The sequence below is a fragment of the Rhinolophus hipposideros genome, assembly GCF_964194185.1.
Source record: "Rhinolophus hipposideros genome assembly, chromosome: 9".
Taxonomy (NCBI): Eukaryota; Metazoa; Chordata; class Mammalia; order Chiroptera; family Rhinolophidae; genus Rhinolophus; species Rhinolophus hipposideros.
The window spans coordinates 75,226,413-75,246,553 of record NC_138055.1 but is presented as its reverse complement, the minus strand read 5'-3'; the positions used below and the strand labels follow the sequence as shown (position 1 = coordinate 75,246,553).

The window sequence follows — 20,141 nt, the reverse complement described above, 5'->3', positions numbered from 1 at the left end:
GAAAACTTTGAACTTTTAATATGTTATTTTGCATCCGAGTGATTTATATGTGTTGAAAACAAACATGAATTTTAAGTATCTGGGGCTTATAGCATAGGCACACAGTAAAATTACTTTGTACGAATGGCAGATAGGACTAACAGAAAACCTTGATACATAATCGTTAAGGTATAAGGCATTTATATTTAGAGAAATACTAGTTGATGGATTGACTTCCAAATCCATACCAAAATGGAGTTTTATTGGCTAGTCTTAGTAAAACTGTGGTTTCCTAGATTATAAATGTTAAGTGCTCATAAAACACTTTAACCTAAAACTGTGCTTTACCAAAATATTCTACTATCTACGATGAATTAATATTTTGGAAAAACACTTTTCAGAGCAATAATTAGAACCAAATGTGAGCACAGGGAAGGACAGAGGAAGCCGTTACGGGCAGAGGAGCAGCTTCTCTTGTGCTGTTTATTCATCGCCTTGAGCTAAAAGCTCCACACAATTTACTGTTGGTCTTTAGGGCCCAATATAGGAGCTGGTATGCTGCCTTATTTAGGTCGCTATTTGAAGCTGCTGATGATAAAACAAAAAGCTTTCAGATAAGAGATTTAATTTCAGAATATAAAACCCTAACATTAAATTTTTAATTACGGTATGCAATTTGGCATCTAATTAGGCATGATCTAAAGTATATAATAATTTGGCTAAATAAGAGGCTTTCCAAAATACTGTTTGTAATAGCTTCTACACATAACATGATAATTTCCCCAGAACTGAATACTTCACTAATTTACAAATGACTATTTAATATGTTGAGTAGTGCTTGCTTCTTAGCTCTTGACTGATGGGTAGAATTATTCTTTAACTATTTGCAATCTGTATTTTGTGCATGGCATTGGAGTTCCTATTTCCTAGCTTTTACCACAAAATGCGATAAAGGTACTTCTTGACAGTAAGTTAATCTAGGACAATTTGTTTTTTGATGAAACATCAGCTCTTCTGTTATTAAAATAATTTAGAACATATTTATTTTGTGTCTGAAAGAGCAGTTGTGAACTTTTCTAAGTATATTATGACTGGAAAGAATCAGTGATGCCACATCACCAACACTGATTCTTTAAAATGTTATTTATTATCAGTATGTTTTTGTCCTGATTAAACAAAGGTATCTTTATAAGAGCTCTGAAACATGTGAATTAGAATACAGATCTATTCCACGGAAGAGGTCAACTACAACCAGTTTATTAATGAGCAACCTATAAATTTTTCCAAAGGACTGCTTGCGTTTTGTGATTATCTTTTATTATATTAATGCCATATTTTCCAAAAAGTTGAGCAAATATTTATTAATATTATTTCTTAAACTCGCCTGCACAAAATTGGAGAATAACAAATGTTCACTACATATAGCTATTGGTTACATCCTAGCTGATATCCTATTCATTTCTCTTAGGACAGAGGCAGGCAGGCTGCATGGGGTGCACCAAGGGTAACAGGGGGATTTTCCAGTCTGGGTGGGATCTTTCAGTAAACTAACGCTATCGATTAAATATTCTAGATGTCGTCTTTTCAGTCTACCCTACATAAAGTGCTCTACCATCTAAGAAGACAAGCAGTGAACACCTTTATGAAGACTGAATTCTAAGGAAATAACCACAAGTAATGGTTTATTAAGCTGAAAATGTGATGGGGGGTCAGATATTAATTTTGATTAGTTTACTACAATTGAAAGAAAATGCTTAAGTCATTGGAATAATAAGCATCATCGACGTCATAAATTCTGTACAACAGATGATTTTCTGAAATGGAGCCACTTGTTTTTCATGTTTTATTGTAATATAATAGGCATTTATGTATTACTGTGTATGTATTTCTTTTTAAATGTGTAAGTCTTATGTAAATGGATATAAATATGATTTTTTAAAAAATAAAATATATGGTTCATGGAGTCCTGAGTGCAAACATTTGACAATTCCAAGTCCTGTTTGTATTTTGCCATTCCACCATTTTTACAGTTTTTGAATTATAACAGTCCAATTGATACGTTTCCTGGGAGCATGTTTCATGCCTCCACACCTTTCTCCTTCAAGTCTGTCAATACTTACTTAAAGCTGAAAACCTGCCTCTGATCATGTAAAAAAAGAATGATTTAACCTGGAACTGGAGCCAAAAATAGACCTTTAAAGGCAATCAGGGATGTCCTCTCTCTTTAGAAATAGCACTGTGATGGCTCGATCTCCTTTTCAGTACAAAACAAAGCCAAACTGTTTACACACGTCAAAGCAATTATTTAAAAAAAAATTTATAAAGAAAAAACATTATCTTCTCTTGTTACCTGTGGACCAATAATTTCAAGAAAAAAAACAAAAAAACTTCTTTACTAAGAACCACATGTTCATTCAAATATCTTGAACCGCCAGCCAGCACTGGTCAGTGAAATCACCCACTGCAGAGTCTGAGGCTCATTTCCACTGGAGAAAAACAAAACCCCTGAAACCCTTCCTTTTTGTCAGTGTAACAGGGCAATAGCCAGACTCATGTCTAATGTTATAAGCTTTTAGCCGAGATGGCCTTGTTTCGACTTCCCTGAAGTCAATATTATCAGAGGAAATAAATGAAAGACAGAATGATTAACATATATAGTGTATAAAGTATAGAAGAATAATCTCTTCCCTGTGGCTTTATTTGGTGGTGTTACTGTTGTCCATTCTTTGTTTATATGGGAGATTTCAAAGTAAAACATATTTAATAATACCGTTTATCTAACTGCTGGTTTTCTGCTGTTTGATCTTAAGTGCAAGACCTGTCATTAGTAATTTCTTTTTTGTATTTTATTTGCTGTTTGCACGTACATTACATTTGTTTTGATGTCTATTTTTGTTTAACAGATTCAGTCAAAAGGTAATGGTAACAGAAACCCTCTCCATTGTCAATAAAAAAAAAAAGAATACTTCCATTTCTCTGTTTAAGCTTTGTTTTCTAGTCACTTAAAATTTAACAATTTACGTAATGAAAATTGTTCTTTCAGTGACTTTCAATCTAATATTTATCTTCAAAAATGAGTCTGCCACAAGAGGGAGTACTAAACTTGCTTATGAGTGTGACTGTCGCCTGAGCAGAAACAATGGGAAAGAGCTTTTTAAGCTCACCAGAACATGGGGACGTGGACTTACAGAAGTGAAATACAATAAAGTATAATATTATAATAATACAAACTAGATTTGTACTTACTCTTATACAGGACTTACATAAACAGGTTTTCCCCTTTACAGATCACCCAGTAAAAAACATTAATCATTTATAATAGACTCTAACATCTAGGGATTAAAAAAAGAAAATCTTGCTATTAGCCTACAAAAAGCATAAAATATTCTTCAATGTATAAGATAATTTCTGCCAGATTCTAAAATCCATTTGATCCACTTAAAATCCATCTCAGGACCATCTATCAACATTATGAATTTTCACACTTAATGATCAGAGCCTTTACAAATACAATTTTATATAAATAAAACTACTTTTAAAATGCAAGACAAATCTTCTTTGTATATACTTAAATACATTTTCATGAGCAAGATAACTCAATTAATTGAAAAACACTTCTATAGATTTTAAAAGAAAATCTACTTTAATGTTTCCAGTCTTACAGTAAAAAAAAAAACATATGAAAATACAAAAGATCATGCAAAATTTATTTCAACAAATTTAAATATGATTACATCTTTCAGTAGCATTGTTATTTTTAGATACATTTTATTCAGAATATTTTAGATACTATCTCATAAAAGTGATTTCTGGTAAGTATTAAAATAGAAAATTCCTCTTTTTCCTTGTAAAATTTAAGCAATTTGATGACTCAAGTGTCTTTCTTGCCCCACATTTATTCATATGAAAGTAACAGTACTTTCTCTGATCCTGCAAAGGAGATAAATTTCCTCAACCAGATACAAGAAAGAGCCACTTCCTCAGCCAGTCATGTGCATTGTTTCCTTCCTACTTAACGGGAAAACAGCTCAAGCCTGTTTGCTTTAGATGTGATTATTAGGTCACTTTAGATGTGAGTACCAGGAAAAAAATGGTAAGAGGACCAAAGATGTAATTTACACACTTCTTGGATCTTTGTAATATACCTTAAGAATGATATTTTCAGCTAAAGAATTTGCCATATCAAATTAACTGAATCTTACATGAAGAAATAAGGTAATACAATATAATGCTAAGACATTAAAAATGGATTCTTTGTTAAGATTATAGATTTGATCATGGATAAAATTAACCCAATAGAAGCAACAGTTCAAAGCATCCGTCAGCTTTAAATTATAAGCTGAATTGCTATCTATGTAGTTGGTTTAGTTCAGGCTACTAAAATCAAGGGAACAACTGGATGAATATAATTTTTCTAGGTGTAACAATCAAGAAGCCAATTTCAGCAACTAGGAATTGGAAAAGTCATTTATTTTATAGCCTACAGTCCAAAAAAACAAGTGGATTTTCAAAATGTCTTTATATAGATTGTAAGCAATTTTTATGAAACAAACAAGTCAATAAGCTCTTATCTATTATCTCTGACATATATTTATTTCATGTACCCAGACTACTGAGTTGGAGAGCTGCTCTTGAAAATAATGTTTTTGATGGAGTGAAAGATTCAGGAGTATTTTGAGTGCCATCAATAACTCAATGGGCATAGTATATTTTTGTATTAAATGTATTCTTTGATTACTGATATCCTGTAGAACCCTATGGAAACCAAATATTATCTATAACTATCTATTCTGGTTAATTGACACATTGCCAGGAGCTTATTCACAAAGACTCGTTTTCAATTATTTTTAAATGCTCAATACTTTTACAGAAGTTTAAATGGAAAGATGTGTTTGGATGTCACAATATTTTTTTAGTGAGTTATTTAAAAATCAGAGATTTCCCATAAAAATCTGGATTTTTTGGTTTCTCTTAAAAAACTCATCCTTTTACCGTATGTCTTTGGCATAAGGTAAAAACGTTTACATATCTTCCCTCTGAACTCTTTGCCAGTCCATCCCATTTCTACATCATTTCCTTGTTTCCATGGGAAGCTGGACTCATTAAGCACCCAGTCAACTAAGCACCTGAGCCAGGAGGTGGGGCTCATAAAGAGCACCGGTCTCCATGACAAAGAGAAAGGATTAACTGACCTCTAGGCTCTGCCCAGCATGTGATTTCCCTTGACTAAGGAACAAATGAGCTGAAGGCAGAGCTTTGCCCTGGTTTCCAGCCTCCAGCTTTCCCTTAGGACATGTATGACTAGACAGATCTTCCTACCTAGAAAATCCTATGGTTAGAAGATGACCTAAAACTTCCCATTTCACTCATTTCAGTTAAAATAACCATGTATGTGTGCATCTCAAGACTATTAGAAAATATGCCAAATTTCTATGATACAAATTTTTATCATTTGCTAACTTCAATGTGAGTTTTAGGTTTGGGGTGAAAACCCATTTTTAAGAAGCGGCTCTACATTAATGTCATTTCCAATTCGGGGAGGGGGGTTACAATTTTTAAAAAAAATCATACATTAGATATACTTTTCTAAAATTAAAGTGCTAGACAACCTATAATGAACCATGTAACAGGTAACTGATAACAGTGCTAATTAGGTCTAATCTAACAGAAGGCATGGGTCTTGCACTAGCCTTCAAGTGCATTTTTTTAGACCTAGCTTCATAATTCACACTTCAGTTTGCAAATAATTTCTATTTAAATATTTATTTCTGAGAAATAAAAACTTGACTTCAATTAGAAAATTGACTCAAAGAAGAAAAAGTCATGATGCCTGCTTCAGCACTTCTTCTATGTGCCTGAAAATGCTGGGGTCTTCAATGGTAGGTGTCACCTGGGAAGAAAAACAGAGACATATGAATGAACCCCTTCATGCTCTTCCTTGAACCCCTTTCACTCTCCCTACAATTAAATAATTCTATGCAATGTTGTAATCCCCTTTAAAATATTCATATGGAAATGTTCAAAAGTAGGGAACTTTAAACCTAATATTTTAAAATGTATCTATAGTCTTCCAGAATGTTAAACTGTTCAGTTAGCAAAACTTTTGGTCCTCCGTGGTACTTTCTCAAGAGTTCCTCTTATGGGACTTTCTATGTACCTCTATAAAAAGTAAACAAAATTATTTCGCGTTGGCTCATTACAACTATTCTACTGTTGCACTGCCTTTTATTAGATCTGGATTAAAAATATGCATATCTATGCATGTATAACATGCACACAAATTAAAAAGAATACATATGCTTGAGTCAGCCTAAAGTTTCCTAAAATAATGTTTACTCAATACAATCAGTATGTGTATCAATTAGAACTGTTTAAACAAGTATAGCCAGCCTCAGTTGTGGCTCTCTCATTCACTCATAGCCATTAGTGACTACAATGAAGAGAATGTACCTTTAATTCAGTAAGACTGAGTTTCCACAAGTTTGACTTTAACTGACAATTACTACTAATAAAAATATTTCACACACTGATTCCTGTAACCTCAAAGCATACGGTTTTAATGCATCTGTGTTCCTCTCCAAAACCCTCATTCCTACAAGAGACAGTGGCTAGGCTATGAATGCAATTTCCCCCTTAACATTGAGAAAAAAGTGCTATTATGGGTTTGTAGGGATACAATTCATGCTTGAGAACCATTTTTTAAGAGCTTTGTTGATTCCGCAGAAATGGGGAAACACCATTTCAGAACCCAGCATTACACCTCCTTGGATAATGTACCTTATAAGGCTTGCCATTGACCAGGGCGCACAGAGCTGACCGGGGAATTTTGCCGGATCTAGTTTTGGGTAACTGTTTGACAAACACAGCATTTCGGAAAGCTGCCACAGGCCCAATGCTCTGTCTAACGTGGTTCACAATTTCTTCCAAAACTTGTTCCTCGGTTGTATTTATACCTAGAAAGAAAGTTCAGATAGTGAGCACTGACTTAGCCTAAGTTAAGCGTTCAGGGCGCAAATAGTCAGGGAGAAAAAAGGTCTCTCACCTTCTCTCAACACGCAGAGGGCTAAGGGGACGTGACCTTTCAAAGGGTCTTCCTTGCCAACAACAGCGCAGTCGGTCACTGTGCCGTGCGAAAGGACTGACTGAAATGAGGAAAAGCGTTCATTTAAAATTTATGTATAAATTATCTCCACTGGGGGGGAAAATACACGTTAGAGAACTCAAAAACCCACAGCTGCCTGAGTGAAAATGTCTACTGATTTACAATTCCCATCATTACTACTAGGGTGAACGGTTATGATTCCCCACTGTAGTCACTCACTAAAGGCTGACAGTAATTAAGATAAATTGCTTAGCTTACCTGGACAGTAAGGGAATTGTTTCTTCACCTTAATTATTTACTAATGAAGTCACTGGGTACCACAAGTAAACAGATTGCAATGGGCCTCTGATAGCAAATGGCCTCATGGCATTTGCTTTAGTGATGGTGTACCATAAATACACCTACCAGAGAAATCCACCGGCAGCCCCATGACTAAATACATAGTGGTTTTAGTTTTGCACCTGTTACCAAGCAAAGAACCGAGTATTTCTTTTCTTGAGTGACCATCCATCCAAAGAGGATTCTCCAAAACAAGAAAGAAGAGACTGGACACGGAATGAAGCCCTGACATAACTAATCACCACTGTCAAGGAACCATTTTCATATTGCTCACCCTAAGCTCTTAATGTCTTAAAGAAGAAAGCAGCTACCTACCTGTCTGGATTCATAAGAACCCACAGAGTAACCGCATGAAATGCAGAAGCTAGGTTTAAAAAAAAAAAAAAAAATTCTGCTGTGATGGGACTTTTATAAATGAATATTCAAAAGTCCTTTTCTGAGAAAGTAATACATATTTCAGTGACTGCAAATCTCTTTTGCCTCGAGTAAACAGTGAGCAAATACACCACCAGCTCTTTTGGCAGTTTTCATTCCTTCTTCCACTCATTCATTCAACAAATGCTTTCTAAATACGTCCTATGCTCCAACCACTGCACTAGGCTCAGTGATAAGGAAAAGTAGGTTGAGCAATCTCATGGTGCTTATAGTCTAGTAGGGGAGACCGATATTAATAATCATAAATATTTAATTATGAATGTCTAAATATAAAAATGGTAAATTGCATATGGAGCAAGAAGAAGGCTTTGGGGAAATAACTTGGGTGTTTCATGTGAGAGATATAGGAAAAGTAACAAACTTGGGAGAAGAATATGGATTTCAGAGAAGCCTTCCCTTAGGAAACAGCAATAAACTCAGGTCTAAAGGATTAGCAGATGTTAATTAGGCAAGGAAGGGAGGGGGACAAAAGCCCTGTGGATGAACTGGGCACATACCATTCACACCTGAAAGAGACCACTGTGGCTGGAAAGCAAGATCAAGAGTGAGAATGGTACAAGAGTAAATTAAGCTGCAGAGGTAAAGAGAGGCTGGGCTAAGGACATCCAGCTATTATTTTAGCAGCATTGGGAAGTTAATAAAGCCCTTCCAGGAGTTAAGGAAGAGATGGAAGATCAGAACAGATTTTTAAAGCAGACTTCATTTTTTTAGTGTTATGTTCATAGCAAAATTGAGCGGAAGGTACAGAAAGTCCCCAAATACCTCCTGCCCCCACATATGAACAATCTTCCCCACTGTCAAAGTCCCTCACCAGAGTGGTGTATTTGTTACAATTGATGAATCAACATTGACACACCATTATCACCTTAGTCCACAGTTTACATTACAATGTACTCTTGGTGGTGTACTTTCTATGTGTTTTCAGGACATGCATCCACCATTATAATACTTTACAGAATGGTTTCACTGCCCTAAAAATCCCCTGTGCTCTACCTATTCATCCCTCACTTCCTGCTAACACCTGACAAGCAATGATGTTTTTACTATCTTTGAAGTCCTTTTCCACAATGTCCTGTAGTTGGAATCACACAGTATATAGCTTTTTTTCAGATTGGCCTCTTTCACTTCAGGGTGGATTTTGAAAATCACAAATTTGTTTCATCATGGAATAAATAGAGGATTGTAGAGCGTGTGAGAGGCTACAGTACAGTAATGAGTATGAAAATTCTAGAGTTTCCTTAGAGGTAAAATGGGCTAAATCTGATAAATTGTATATGGAGCAAGAAGGTGGCACAGAGGTTACAAATGATTCTGTGTTTTGGGTTTGAACAGCTGGGTGGATAATGGTGTCATTTTCTAAGCAAGAAAATGCTAGCGATAGCTCATTTTGGGAGACAAGGTCACGTAATAAGTCTTGGAGATGTTCCACTGAAGTACCTTTGAGATATCTGAGTCAAGGCAGTTGGATCTGAGGAGAGTCTAATCTAGAGATGCACATTAGAATGTCATTAATGTATAAATGTTAATGAAAGCTGTGGACATGGATGAGATTATTTAGGGTGAAAGTGAGAAGAGTGAGCGCCGTAAGAAACTCCGACATCTAATGGCTACATGAAAATGGAGAAGCTGGGAAACTAGACTAAAAAAGGCACAGCCAGCGAGGTAGGAAAACAATCAACAGCATCGGGGATCTGCCATTTTCCAGTGCCAAACTTGCCATGATTTTGTTTTTTTAATTTGATTAAACCAAGTTGAAATTGAGATTTCTCTTCTCTGAACTCCTGGAAGACTCAATGAATGGCTAGAATGTTTGGACTTTCTCACATGCCTTAATTAAACATACAAATCAACATTTCTCCTATATCCTATTGTTAGCATCCACTTGAAGTATTGAGTTGTAAGTGTTCTCATCCACCTCGTTTTTTACTTCTATGTTGCTGAGGAGAGTTAAATGTAAAATAATTGATTATGTTAAATAAATGATTGTTGTACTATATGTTTTATTCACTTCATTGCTGAGGTAAAGATGTCCATGGCCTATTTCCATTAGTTGGGCCTGACTTAAAAGCTTCTGCAAAACACACATTACACAGACCATACAATACCATGTTCTCCCACTGCTTCAATTTGAACTCTCAAAATGCTTCAAAGAACTTTTCCATTTGTGAAGGTCTTATTTACTTTTTAGGTCTATGTGTTGAGAGTAGAAACAAATTTTATTGTCAGAGATTTGTTTGGGGAGTTAGTGTGGTCAGTAACTAGTTCAAGAAAGAGGATACTTTGTCTACAGCAGATAGGATATAGATGGGGTAGACTCAATCCTATAATTCTGATATACTATTCCCATTTTAGTAAGTAGAGAAAAAATCTTTTACCTGGCTAGTCAGAATTTTAATTGTCAAAAAATCATTTATGAAAGTGTTCACTGGTGCCCTGAGCCTCTATACCTGAGATTTTTTTTTTCTTTTTTTAAATGGCAAGGTATCCATTCAAATAATTATAAAAATAAAAATCAATCATCCAGAAATGTTGTCACCTAACTAGTAAAGCTGTAATTTTAACTAAAGTAAATGTCAAAACTTCTAGTTTACTATTCCTTCACCTTGCTATTTGAATTTCGCCTCTTTTCCATCTTTGGTCTTAGTGTTTTTAGAAGTGGGTGGGAAAATGTTGACTAATTTTATATAAGGGCAGGGAGTATGTTAAAATCATAAGTAATATATAACACAGTTTCCTATAATATCAAAGTTTGCCATTTTTGCCAACTACAGATACATTCTTTTAAAATCTGTGAGAAATAATCATTTTCTAGAATTCCATGTCATCTATAAATGAGGTTCATTATTACAGTGGATAAAATACTATATTATTAATCTATCAATATTAAAAAGATATCATAAAGGAAGGGAGGCAGCTTTCCATGTTGGCCCCACAAACAATACTGGCATGCCAAATGATTATTTCACCAACTGAATTGTTAAAAAAGAAAACATCAAAATATGCCTTGGCTACATTGGAGGGACAGAAGCCAATCCAATGTCCTATGGGGGAAAACAGTCCAAAGCTACATTCATACATTCCCTCCATATTAATTCCATAAAGCATCTATGGTTAACAGGTATTTAAATACCCCCAAAATGTGGTACAACTTAAATGATAATTGTCTCACCTACATTAGGTATATAAAGGTTATGGTAATAGGCCTGATAAATGCCTATCATTCATTGTTACTGGTTACTACCACTTTTGTGTGAAACAAGGAGAGCTAGAGTCTCAGGCATTCCTCTTAAAGGGCCCACACACAGACTTACTCATTGACGGACTCACTCACTCTGAGCTACAGCACTGGGGCAGCAGCTCCAAAGCAGTCAAGGACATACGGAGTGAATTGAATTGTCTACCTTCAGGGCAAGGTCTGGAGGGACAGCTTCCTCCCAGACAGAGTGCTGGCAAAAGTCATTGCTCCTTTATTGAGCCCTCTTCATAACCCAGTCTGCACGCACAGGTGGCCACCATGTCTAATTCTCCATCTATCTGGCTAACACCATGCAACCTGCCCTGATGATTTCCTGAAGCCCTGCCTCATCCAACTTCTGGGCCCACCCAAGCCACTTCCAATGGCTTTGCCATACTAATGTCCTTCCATATGCATGAGCTATGGACTTTTCTAAATCTCTCAAAGGATCACAAACTACAAACAAGTGGCATCTGGCCTCACTATGTCATGCACTTCTTGCTAAGCAGCCCCAAGCGCAGCCCTAGCAGAAACCAGCCTTGATTCAAAGCTCAGCTTCTCACAGGCACCTCTAAACCCAGCACAGGTGGCAATCATCTGCAGATCACTTTGTAACTCATAGCAAGTGGCCCCAGGCAGGGCACAGGCAGTGGCTAAACTTTGTCTGCAACAGAGCCCCTCCCAAGAGGCCTCAGAACCAGCACACCCAGTGGCAAGCTTTAGAGCACACCAGAGCAACACCCAATATCTCCACAAATAATTCACCCATTGGGCAGAGTGGGAAGTCACCAGAGCCTCTCTAAGGGAATCCTGCTCTATCCCCACACAATAGCTCCTCCTTTGTAGTCACAGCCAGTCCTCACTGGCCCAATCAGCCTGAGGGCTAATCCCTCCATTGATGTGCAAATAGCATCCAAGTCTCAACTACAACAGGAGGGCACACACAACCCACACAAGGGACATACCTGAAACACCCAGCTCAGGTGACCAGGTAGACTGTATCACTGGGCCACATAGGACACCTAGTACATAAGGCCATTTGACTAAGACCATCAGACACATTAGCTCTACCTAATATATATATAGAAAAACCCAGGGAGGCAGCCAAAATGAGGAGACAAAGAAACATGTCCCAAATGAAGGAACAGAATAAAGCTAAAAAAAAAAAAAAAAAAAGAATCAAACAAAATGGAGACAATCTACCGGATGCAGAGTTCAAAACACTGGTTGGAAGGATGCCCAGTGATCTCAGTGAGAACTTCAACAAAGAGATAAAAAACATAAAAAAGAACAAGTCAGAAGTCAAGACTACAATAACTGAAAAGAATAATATGTTAGAGGGAATCAATACGAGATTACATGAAGCAGAGGACTGAAACAGAAATTTATACGACGAGGTAGCAGGAAACACCCAATCAGAACAGCAAAAAGAAAACAATAATAAAAAACAATTAGGATAACTTAAGGAGACTCAGGTATAATATCAAGTGTACCCATATTCTCATCATTGGGATACCAGAAGGAGAAGAGTGAGAGCAAGGAATTGAAAACATATTTTAAAAAATAATGACAGAAAACTTCCTTAACCTGGAGAAGGAAACAGACATACAAGCCCAGGAAGCACAGAGAGTCCCAAAGAAGATGAACCCAAAGAGGCCACACCAAGACACATCATAATTAAAATGCCAAAACTTAAATACAGAATGTTAAAAGCAGCAAGACAAAAGCAGTTAGTTACCTACAAGGGAGCTCCCATAAGACTGTCAGATGATTTCTCAAGAGAAACTTTACAGGCCAGAAGGGATTGGTACAAAATATTCAAATTGATGAAAATAAAGGACCTACAACCAAGACTTCTCAACCCAGCAAGGCTATCATTTAGAATTGAAGGACAGATAAAGAGCTTCCCATACAAGAAAAGGCTAAAGGAGTTCACTGCCACCAAACCAGTATTACAAGAATTGTTAAAGGGACTTCTTTAAGAAGAAAAAAACGATTAAGAAATATGAATAATAAAGTGGCAATAACTACATATCTATCAACAATTACTTTCAATTTAAATGGATTAAATGCTTCTATCAAAAGACAGAGGGTGGCTGAATGGTTAAGAAAACAAGACCCTGATATATGCTTCCTACAAGAGACTCACTTCAATTTGAAAGACAAACATAGACTGAAAGTAAAGGGATGGAAAAAGATATTTCATGAAAATGGAAACAAACAAACAGAAAAGCTGGGGTAGCAATTCTTATACTAAACAAAATAGACTTTAAAACAAAGGCTATAAAAAGAGATAAAGAAGGACCCACTAATCCTACTTTTGGTTATTTATCAAAAGAAATCCAAAACACTACTTCGAAGGGACATGTGTGTGCATCGATATGTTCACTGAAGTATTATTTGCAATAACCAAGATATGGGTGGCAACCTGGGGGTCCATCAATGGATGAATAGAGAGGTAGTCCATTTATTCAATGGACTATTACTTAGCCATAGAAAGGAATGGAATCTTGCCATCTGCAACAACATGGAGGGACCTAGAGGGCGTTGTGTTGAGTGCAGTATGTCAGACAGAGAAAATCAAATATGATTTCACTTATATGTGGAATCTAAGGAACAAAATTAACAAACAAAGCAGAAACAAATTCATAGATACAGAGAACATTTTGATGGTTACCAGATGGGAGGGGGCTTGGGGGAATGACTGAAAAAGAGGACGGGATTAAGAAATACAAATTGGTAGTTACAAAATAGTTATATGAATGTAAAATATACAATAAGGAATATAGTCAACAATATTGTAATAACTATGTATGGTGTCAGATGGGTACCAGATTTATCAGGGTGATCATTTCATGTTACATAAATATCTAATCACTATGTTGTACACCCGAAATTAATATAAAACTCCCATTGTATGTCAACTGTAATTGAAAAATAAAAATTTATTTAAAAAAAAGGCAAGAAAAACAAAAAAAAAGATATTCAGATTGGAAAGAAAACACTAAAACAATCTCTATTCACAGACCACATGATTATCTATATAGGAAATTTCAAGGAATGTACAAAAACAAACAAATGAGAAAGGCTAAGACTTAGAATTTAACAAGATCACAAGATACATATCCATTTACAAAAATCAATATATTTCCACTAGTATGAAAATTTGGAAACCGAAATTTTAAAAAATCTATTTATAATAGCTAAAAAAACTTAACACTTAGGTATAAATCTAATCTGTAAACTAAAAATACAAGATGTTGACAAAACATATCAAAAAGACCTAAGTAAATGAAGAGATATTCAAAGTTCATTAATTGGAGGATTTAGTATAGTTAGATAATTTTTCCCAAATCAGTCTACTTAGATTCAACACAATCCCCATCAAAATCTATTGTAACAATAGAAAAGCTCATTCTAAAATACATATAGAAAAGAAATTACAACATCCAAACAATTATGAAAAAGAAGAGTAAATGTGGACAGTATTCAATTTTAAGAAATTCTATAAAGCTATATAGTGTCAAGACAGAATAGTATCAGTGAAAAAGATAAATTCAAAAATCAATGAAACAGAAGAGATACTCTAGAAATAGACCCAGTAAATACTGTCAGCTGACTTTTGATAATGGGGCGAAGGCATATCAATGAAGGAATGCCAGGCTTTGCAACAAATGATGCTTGGAATAATTCACACCCATATCAAAAAAATAATAGTCCTCCATCTACACTTTGCACCATATACAAAAATATCCCTCAGAATGTAAATGCCAACTGATACAAAATGTAAAACAATAAAACTAAATGTAAAATGTAAAACTATACAACTCTTAGATGAAAACAAAGGAGAAAATACGTATGACCTTGGGTTAGGAAAGAATTCTTAGATACGACACCAACATCATAACCTATAAAAGAAAAATTTGATGAATTAGACTTTATCAATATGAAAACCACTTTTGCTCTGTTAAGGATAGTTTTAAGAGAATAAAAAGACCAGTCATAGACTGGAAGAAAATATTTGCAAATTGCACATCAGACACAGGACTTGTACCCAGAATATCTAAAGAAATGTCAAAACTGAACAATAAAAAACAACCATTTTTTTAATAGGCAGATTTTAACAAATATTTCACCAAAAAAAGATATATGGATGGCCAATAAGTATGTGAAAAGATGTCCAACATATTCGTCATTATAGACAAGCAAATTAAAAGCACAGTGAGATATCATTACGTATCTATTAGAATGATGTTAATAAAGAATGAAAATTCCAAGTGCTGATAAGGAAGGAAGAAATAAGACCCCTTGAGCAGTGCTTCTAGGAATGTAAAGCGGCATGGCCACTCTAGAAAACAATTTGGCCATTTCTTATAAACCTAAACATACACTTAAGTGTATAACCCAGTAAACTAGGTATTTATCCTAGAGAAGTGAAAAGTAATTTTCACACACTTACACACACACACAAAAACTGTACTTGAATGTATATTACAGCATTATATGTAATAGCCTCAAACTAGAAACAATCCAGATATTCCTTAAAGCATGAATGGATATATAAACTGGTAGTACATCCACACAATGGAATACTGCATAGCAATATAAAAGGACAAATTATTGACATACACAGAAACTTGGCTGGATGTCAAATGTATTTTCCTAAATGAAACAACCCAGTCTCAAAAGCTTACATACTGTACTATTTCATTTATATGACATTCTAGGGAAGGCCAAAATATAGGAACAGAGGAAAATCAGTGGTTACCAGTAGTTGGAGATAGGGAGGGTCAGAAAACAAAAGTCTCATTATGAGGGAATTCTTTGGTAGTGTTGAATTTTTTTTCTATCTTATCTGTGGTAATGGATACAAGTATCTATACAAGTAAAAAACTCAGAATTATACAACAAAAAAAGTGGATTTTACTCTATGTAAAGGTGAAAAATTAAAAACGTTTTTAAAAAAATCTTCTGGGACTTTTTGTAACTTACAGAGGAAGAAAATTCTCAGACTTTAAGCATACAATAAAATTTTTAAATTTACACCACTTAAGGATTATATGCAAATCTGGTTATCAAGCAAAAGCAAATCAAGAAGCTAGAAGCAATCAAGTAGCACGTATCAAGAAGCAAATACATACGTAGACTCTCCCATAAATAACAAATATATGTAAGTGCTATTATAAAAGTGCTTCAAACACTACATCCCAGACAGGAATGGGGGAGTAGGAGAACATGAAAACCCACAGGAGAGGAAGTAAGGTGAGGAACATACTAGAGTAACCTAGCCTCTGCTTCAAATGAAGGGTGTGGCAATTTTCCAGGCGGAATGCCTTAACCTCGATATTGACTCCCACTCAGCTCTGTTCCTAAACATTACCTAGAAGAGAAGACCAATATCCATCAATACCTCTTCAATGGCACCTGCAGAAATCCTGTGACCTGCAACATTTATCACATCATCAACTCGAGACATAACATACAAATAGCCTTCTTCATCCATGTAACCAGCATCCATGGTGTCATAGTATCCCTGAAAATAAGAATAAATAATGTCTAATTAGCATGTACTGTAAGGTAATGTAATCATGTGTAAGCTTGGTGAAATATACAATGTGATAGAATTGAATTTACTGCATGCATTTGATTTTTTTTTCCTAACTAGCCTATGGAATTTAATTACTTCTGAGAGTTTACTAGAATCTCTTTGCTCCTCTAATAACCAGAAATAATTAAAGTGTCTTATACATGTTCAATTTAAGTGTTTGAACTTAGAGTTGCAAAATTTATGACCTTAATTTCCTTTTTTTAATTGAGAAGTAATAGCTAAATATTTCCAATATACTTTGGTATTGCAAAGTAATTCCTTGGTAGATTTCTCCTTTAATTGTGTTAATTTTCAAAAGCTTTAAAGCTCTCTGAATAATTACACAACAGAACACAGTTTATTCACATGCATTTGGATTAAACTAGAGCTTCTGTGAAATTACAGTTAAGTATTAGTATGAAATTTGATTTTTAATCAACTCAAAGGAGCACCACATCTTCACTGGCACAGAAGACACAATAGAATGAAGAATCAAGAAGAATAAGTAGAAAGAAAGAAATATTACTTCCCTAATGCTTCTGAGTTGTTTTGATACCTATGTTTATGAGCATGGGCTTTAGGAAATCCCAATGAGTCACTATTTGTGTTTCTTAATCTTTCTGATGTTCAGTATACCCATCTATTACCGGTAAATGAGGTAATGAGCTATGCCTTATAAATCTTTTGTGAAGCATAAAGGAGATGGTGTATATAAAGAGGGCAGACCTGACACATCATGAGCCCTCAATAATTGGCACTTTTACTGCAATTACTATTAGAGAGACATTCTGGAGTATAGTTAAAGATTATGGACTCTGGAGCCAGACAATATGGGCTCAAATGTGAGCTCTGTTACTTCCAAGCTGTGGGCAAGTTACTCAGCCCTTCTGAATTGTTATTAACCCCTTATGAGAGCTTTGAGGTCAGGATAATGAGACAGAGTCTAAAGACACTACCTATAGTTTCATCATAAACTGGGGCTTTGAAGGAGCTTTCAATCTTAAAGGTGATCATGTTAAAACCACATGCATATATTATTTGCCATGTCAGGTTGCAATTAATCATATCTGTATTCTGAGGAGTTAACTGTGACCCATCAGGCAGATAGATTGAGCCGACTGGAGTCAACTGTACTGACAAATCTTCCCTGCCAAGTCCCTCAGGGGCATGTTTAATCATGGCTACTGAGGTCATTTAGCTCTGAGATCTCTTTCTAAAAGAAGCTATTTTAATTCTTGTCATTCATCTCGTTGATTAGGTTAGCTGTCCTTCACCTCCCAAATAAAAAAGATAGAATGCTAAACACTTCGATTCACTTTTTAAATGAAATTCTAATCATTCATTCTTTTTACCGCGTGCACAATAAGGACCAGGTATCTCTCTCAGGGAAAGAAATAGAAGTGGAAAGATAGCAGAAGGGTGATTGTTGGACCCTGATGTGTATTCTAAATAAAGTGCTATTATAAACACAAAAAACATAACATAACGGTGGCACAGAATAATAAGTAAATGGAGAACAGAAAACAGGAAGATACTTTTCGTTTTCTAGGACACTGGATGTTGGGTGTTGAGAATACTGGCTCTATATTTTAAAATAAAGAGTTGAGAATACTCAGGAAACAATGCCAAAAATAGGTACAGGAATGAAAAACTACAACTTCTGACAAACCAAATTTTGCTCACATGACCAGGAGCAGAGCAGGTAAAGGGTCCTAATAATAGCATATAATTCTGACCCAGTGCTTTCAGTCTGTGCATAGAAGTCCAAAGGAAGAAATAATATAGAAAGCCCAAAAAAGTTTTAACTTCACAAAAAATTTCCTGATACTGAGGGCAGTTAAAATCCAGGAATCAGGGTCAGCCGGAAGGCTCAGTTGGTTAGAGCGCTAGCTCTTAACAGCAAAGTTGCCTATTTGATTCCCACAGGGGCCAGTGAGCTGTGCCCTCTACAACTAGGTTGAAAACAACAGCTTGAGTTGGAGCTGAGCCACAGATGGACAGCTAGTTGGCTCAGTGGTTAGAGTGTGGTGCTCATAGCACCAAGGTTGCCAGTTCGAGTCTCACATGAACCAGTGGGACGCAACGGCTTGAGCTTGGAGCTGAGTTGGCTCAGTGGTTAGAGCAAGGTGCTCATAACACCAAGGTTGTCGGTTCGAGTCTCACATGGGCCAGAGTGCTGCACCCCCAACAATTAGATGGAAAACAACGACTTGACTTGGAGCTGAGCTGCATCCTCCACAACTAGATTGGAAACAATAACGTGACTTGGAGCTGAGCTGTGCCCCCCACAACTAGATTGAAAAACAACTTGACATGGAGCTGATGGGTTCTATAAAAAACACACTGTTTCCAATTAAAAAAAAAAAAAAGTCCAGGAATAGCTGCTGAGAGAACTGAGAAATGTCTATGTCCAGAGACTGATAAAAACAAATATAAAAATGACTTATTTAGACGTTTGTGGTTTGGGCATTCTTATCCCTGAGATCTGGAATCTGGTCCAGATAAACTTTAAAAATTGCTTTGTGATCTATAATTCTAGGAGCGAGCCGCTCAATTTAATAGGCAATAACTATAGAGAAGTGTATAATAAAGTAAAAGAAAAAGTATAATAAAGTTCTTACAGGAAATTTTTCGAAGTATAAATGCTTGAATGCCTCCTGATTCTTCCAGAGTCCTGAAAATGCCCCAGGCGGTAATGGCAACCTTGTATAAAAACAGAGCAGTTAGAATTATGATGAAAGTGGTAATAAAGAGAGATTAATTAGAACTAATAATTTTCTGTGTGATGGATAATTACAACTTAAATTTCATACTATAGTGTAACCCCTAAATCTGCTGGACAGATCATGTCTAATTGAGGCTGAAGTATTAATAGTTGGCCATGACATAGAAGAGTCATTGAGGGATGACTACAGTTGCAGGAAAGGGCACAAAAGGGCACACATTTGGCATTCATATAGTTATTAGCTGCAATCATGGTTCCAATAAGAAGCATAACATCTGCAAAAATAAACCAAAATGCGTAACTGAATTACATTTTTTAAAAATTAAAATGTACTAGGGTGACAATTGTTAGTAAAATTACATAGGTTTCAAGTGAATTACTTTTTAAGAGAAATAGGCTTCCACCATAGGCAAATAATTTTTTTTTTTAAAGTACCAAACGCCACTTTTGCCTGCCTCTTCGTGTAATGGAATGCTCCAATGAAACATCCCATGAACAAAATTATCTTCACAATCAGTGTGCCTCCCCACTCTGAGGATTCCCTCTCACTACTCTCTCTGCTATTCTTTCTTTTCATGAACATCCAGACCTATGTGATTTCTCATTCTTATGAACACATGAAGATATGTAAGCATATAAAATGGAAGGTAGCATATATTTCTTCTTTCTAACCAAATTCCTCTTACATTTCCTTCTTTCCTCCATAGTACCAAACAGGTGTTATACACATGGCAAGGGC

At 35.6% G+C, this 20,141-nt stretch overlaps 2 protein-coding genes across 18 annotated transcripts in view; one reads left to right on the top strand and one right to left on the bottom strand.

The window, feature by feature from the left end:
- PPFIA2 (PTPRF interacting protein alpha 2) overlaps window positions 1–2,139 on the top strand; it is a 463,335-nt gene extending 461,196 nt beyond the window's left edge. For all 14 annotated transcript variants that reach the window (XM_081060602.1, XM_081060606.1, XM_081060596.1 and 11 more), the window contains one exon: window positions 1,553–2,139. Coding sequence is in view for 2 of the 14 variants with exons in the window: in XM_081060608.1 (XP_080916734.1) it covers window positions 1,553–1,581 (29 nt within the window). In the remaining 12 variants the exon portion in view is untranslated. The remainder of the gene's footprint in view (window positions 1–1,552) is intronic.
- Window positions 2,140–2,831: 692 nt separating this feature from the next.
- ACSS3 (acyl-CoA synthetase short chain family member 3) overlaps window positions 2,832–20,141 on the bottom strand; it is a 216,902-nt gene continuing 199,592 nt past the window's right edge. For all 4 annotated transcript variants that reach the window (XM_081060631.1, XM_081060630.1, XM_081060629.1 and 1 more), the window contains 5 exons: window positions 19,299–19,380; window positions 16,501–16,623; window positions 7,022–7,121; window positions 6,757–6,932; window positions 2,832–5,869 (listed from right to left, as the gene is read on the bottom strand). In XM_081060631.1, the coding sequence (XP_080916757.1) occupies window positions 5,801–5,869; window positions 6,757–6,932; window positions 7,022–7,121; window positions 16,501–16,623; window positions 19,299–19,380 (550 nt within the window). In that variant the 3' untranslated portion in view covers window positions 2,832–5,800. The remainder of the gene's footprint in view (window positions 5,870–6,756; window positions 6,933–7,021; window positions 7,122–16,500; window positions 16,624–19,298; window positions 19,381–20,141) is intronic.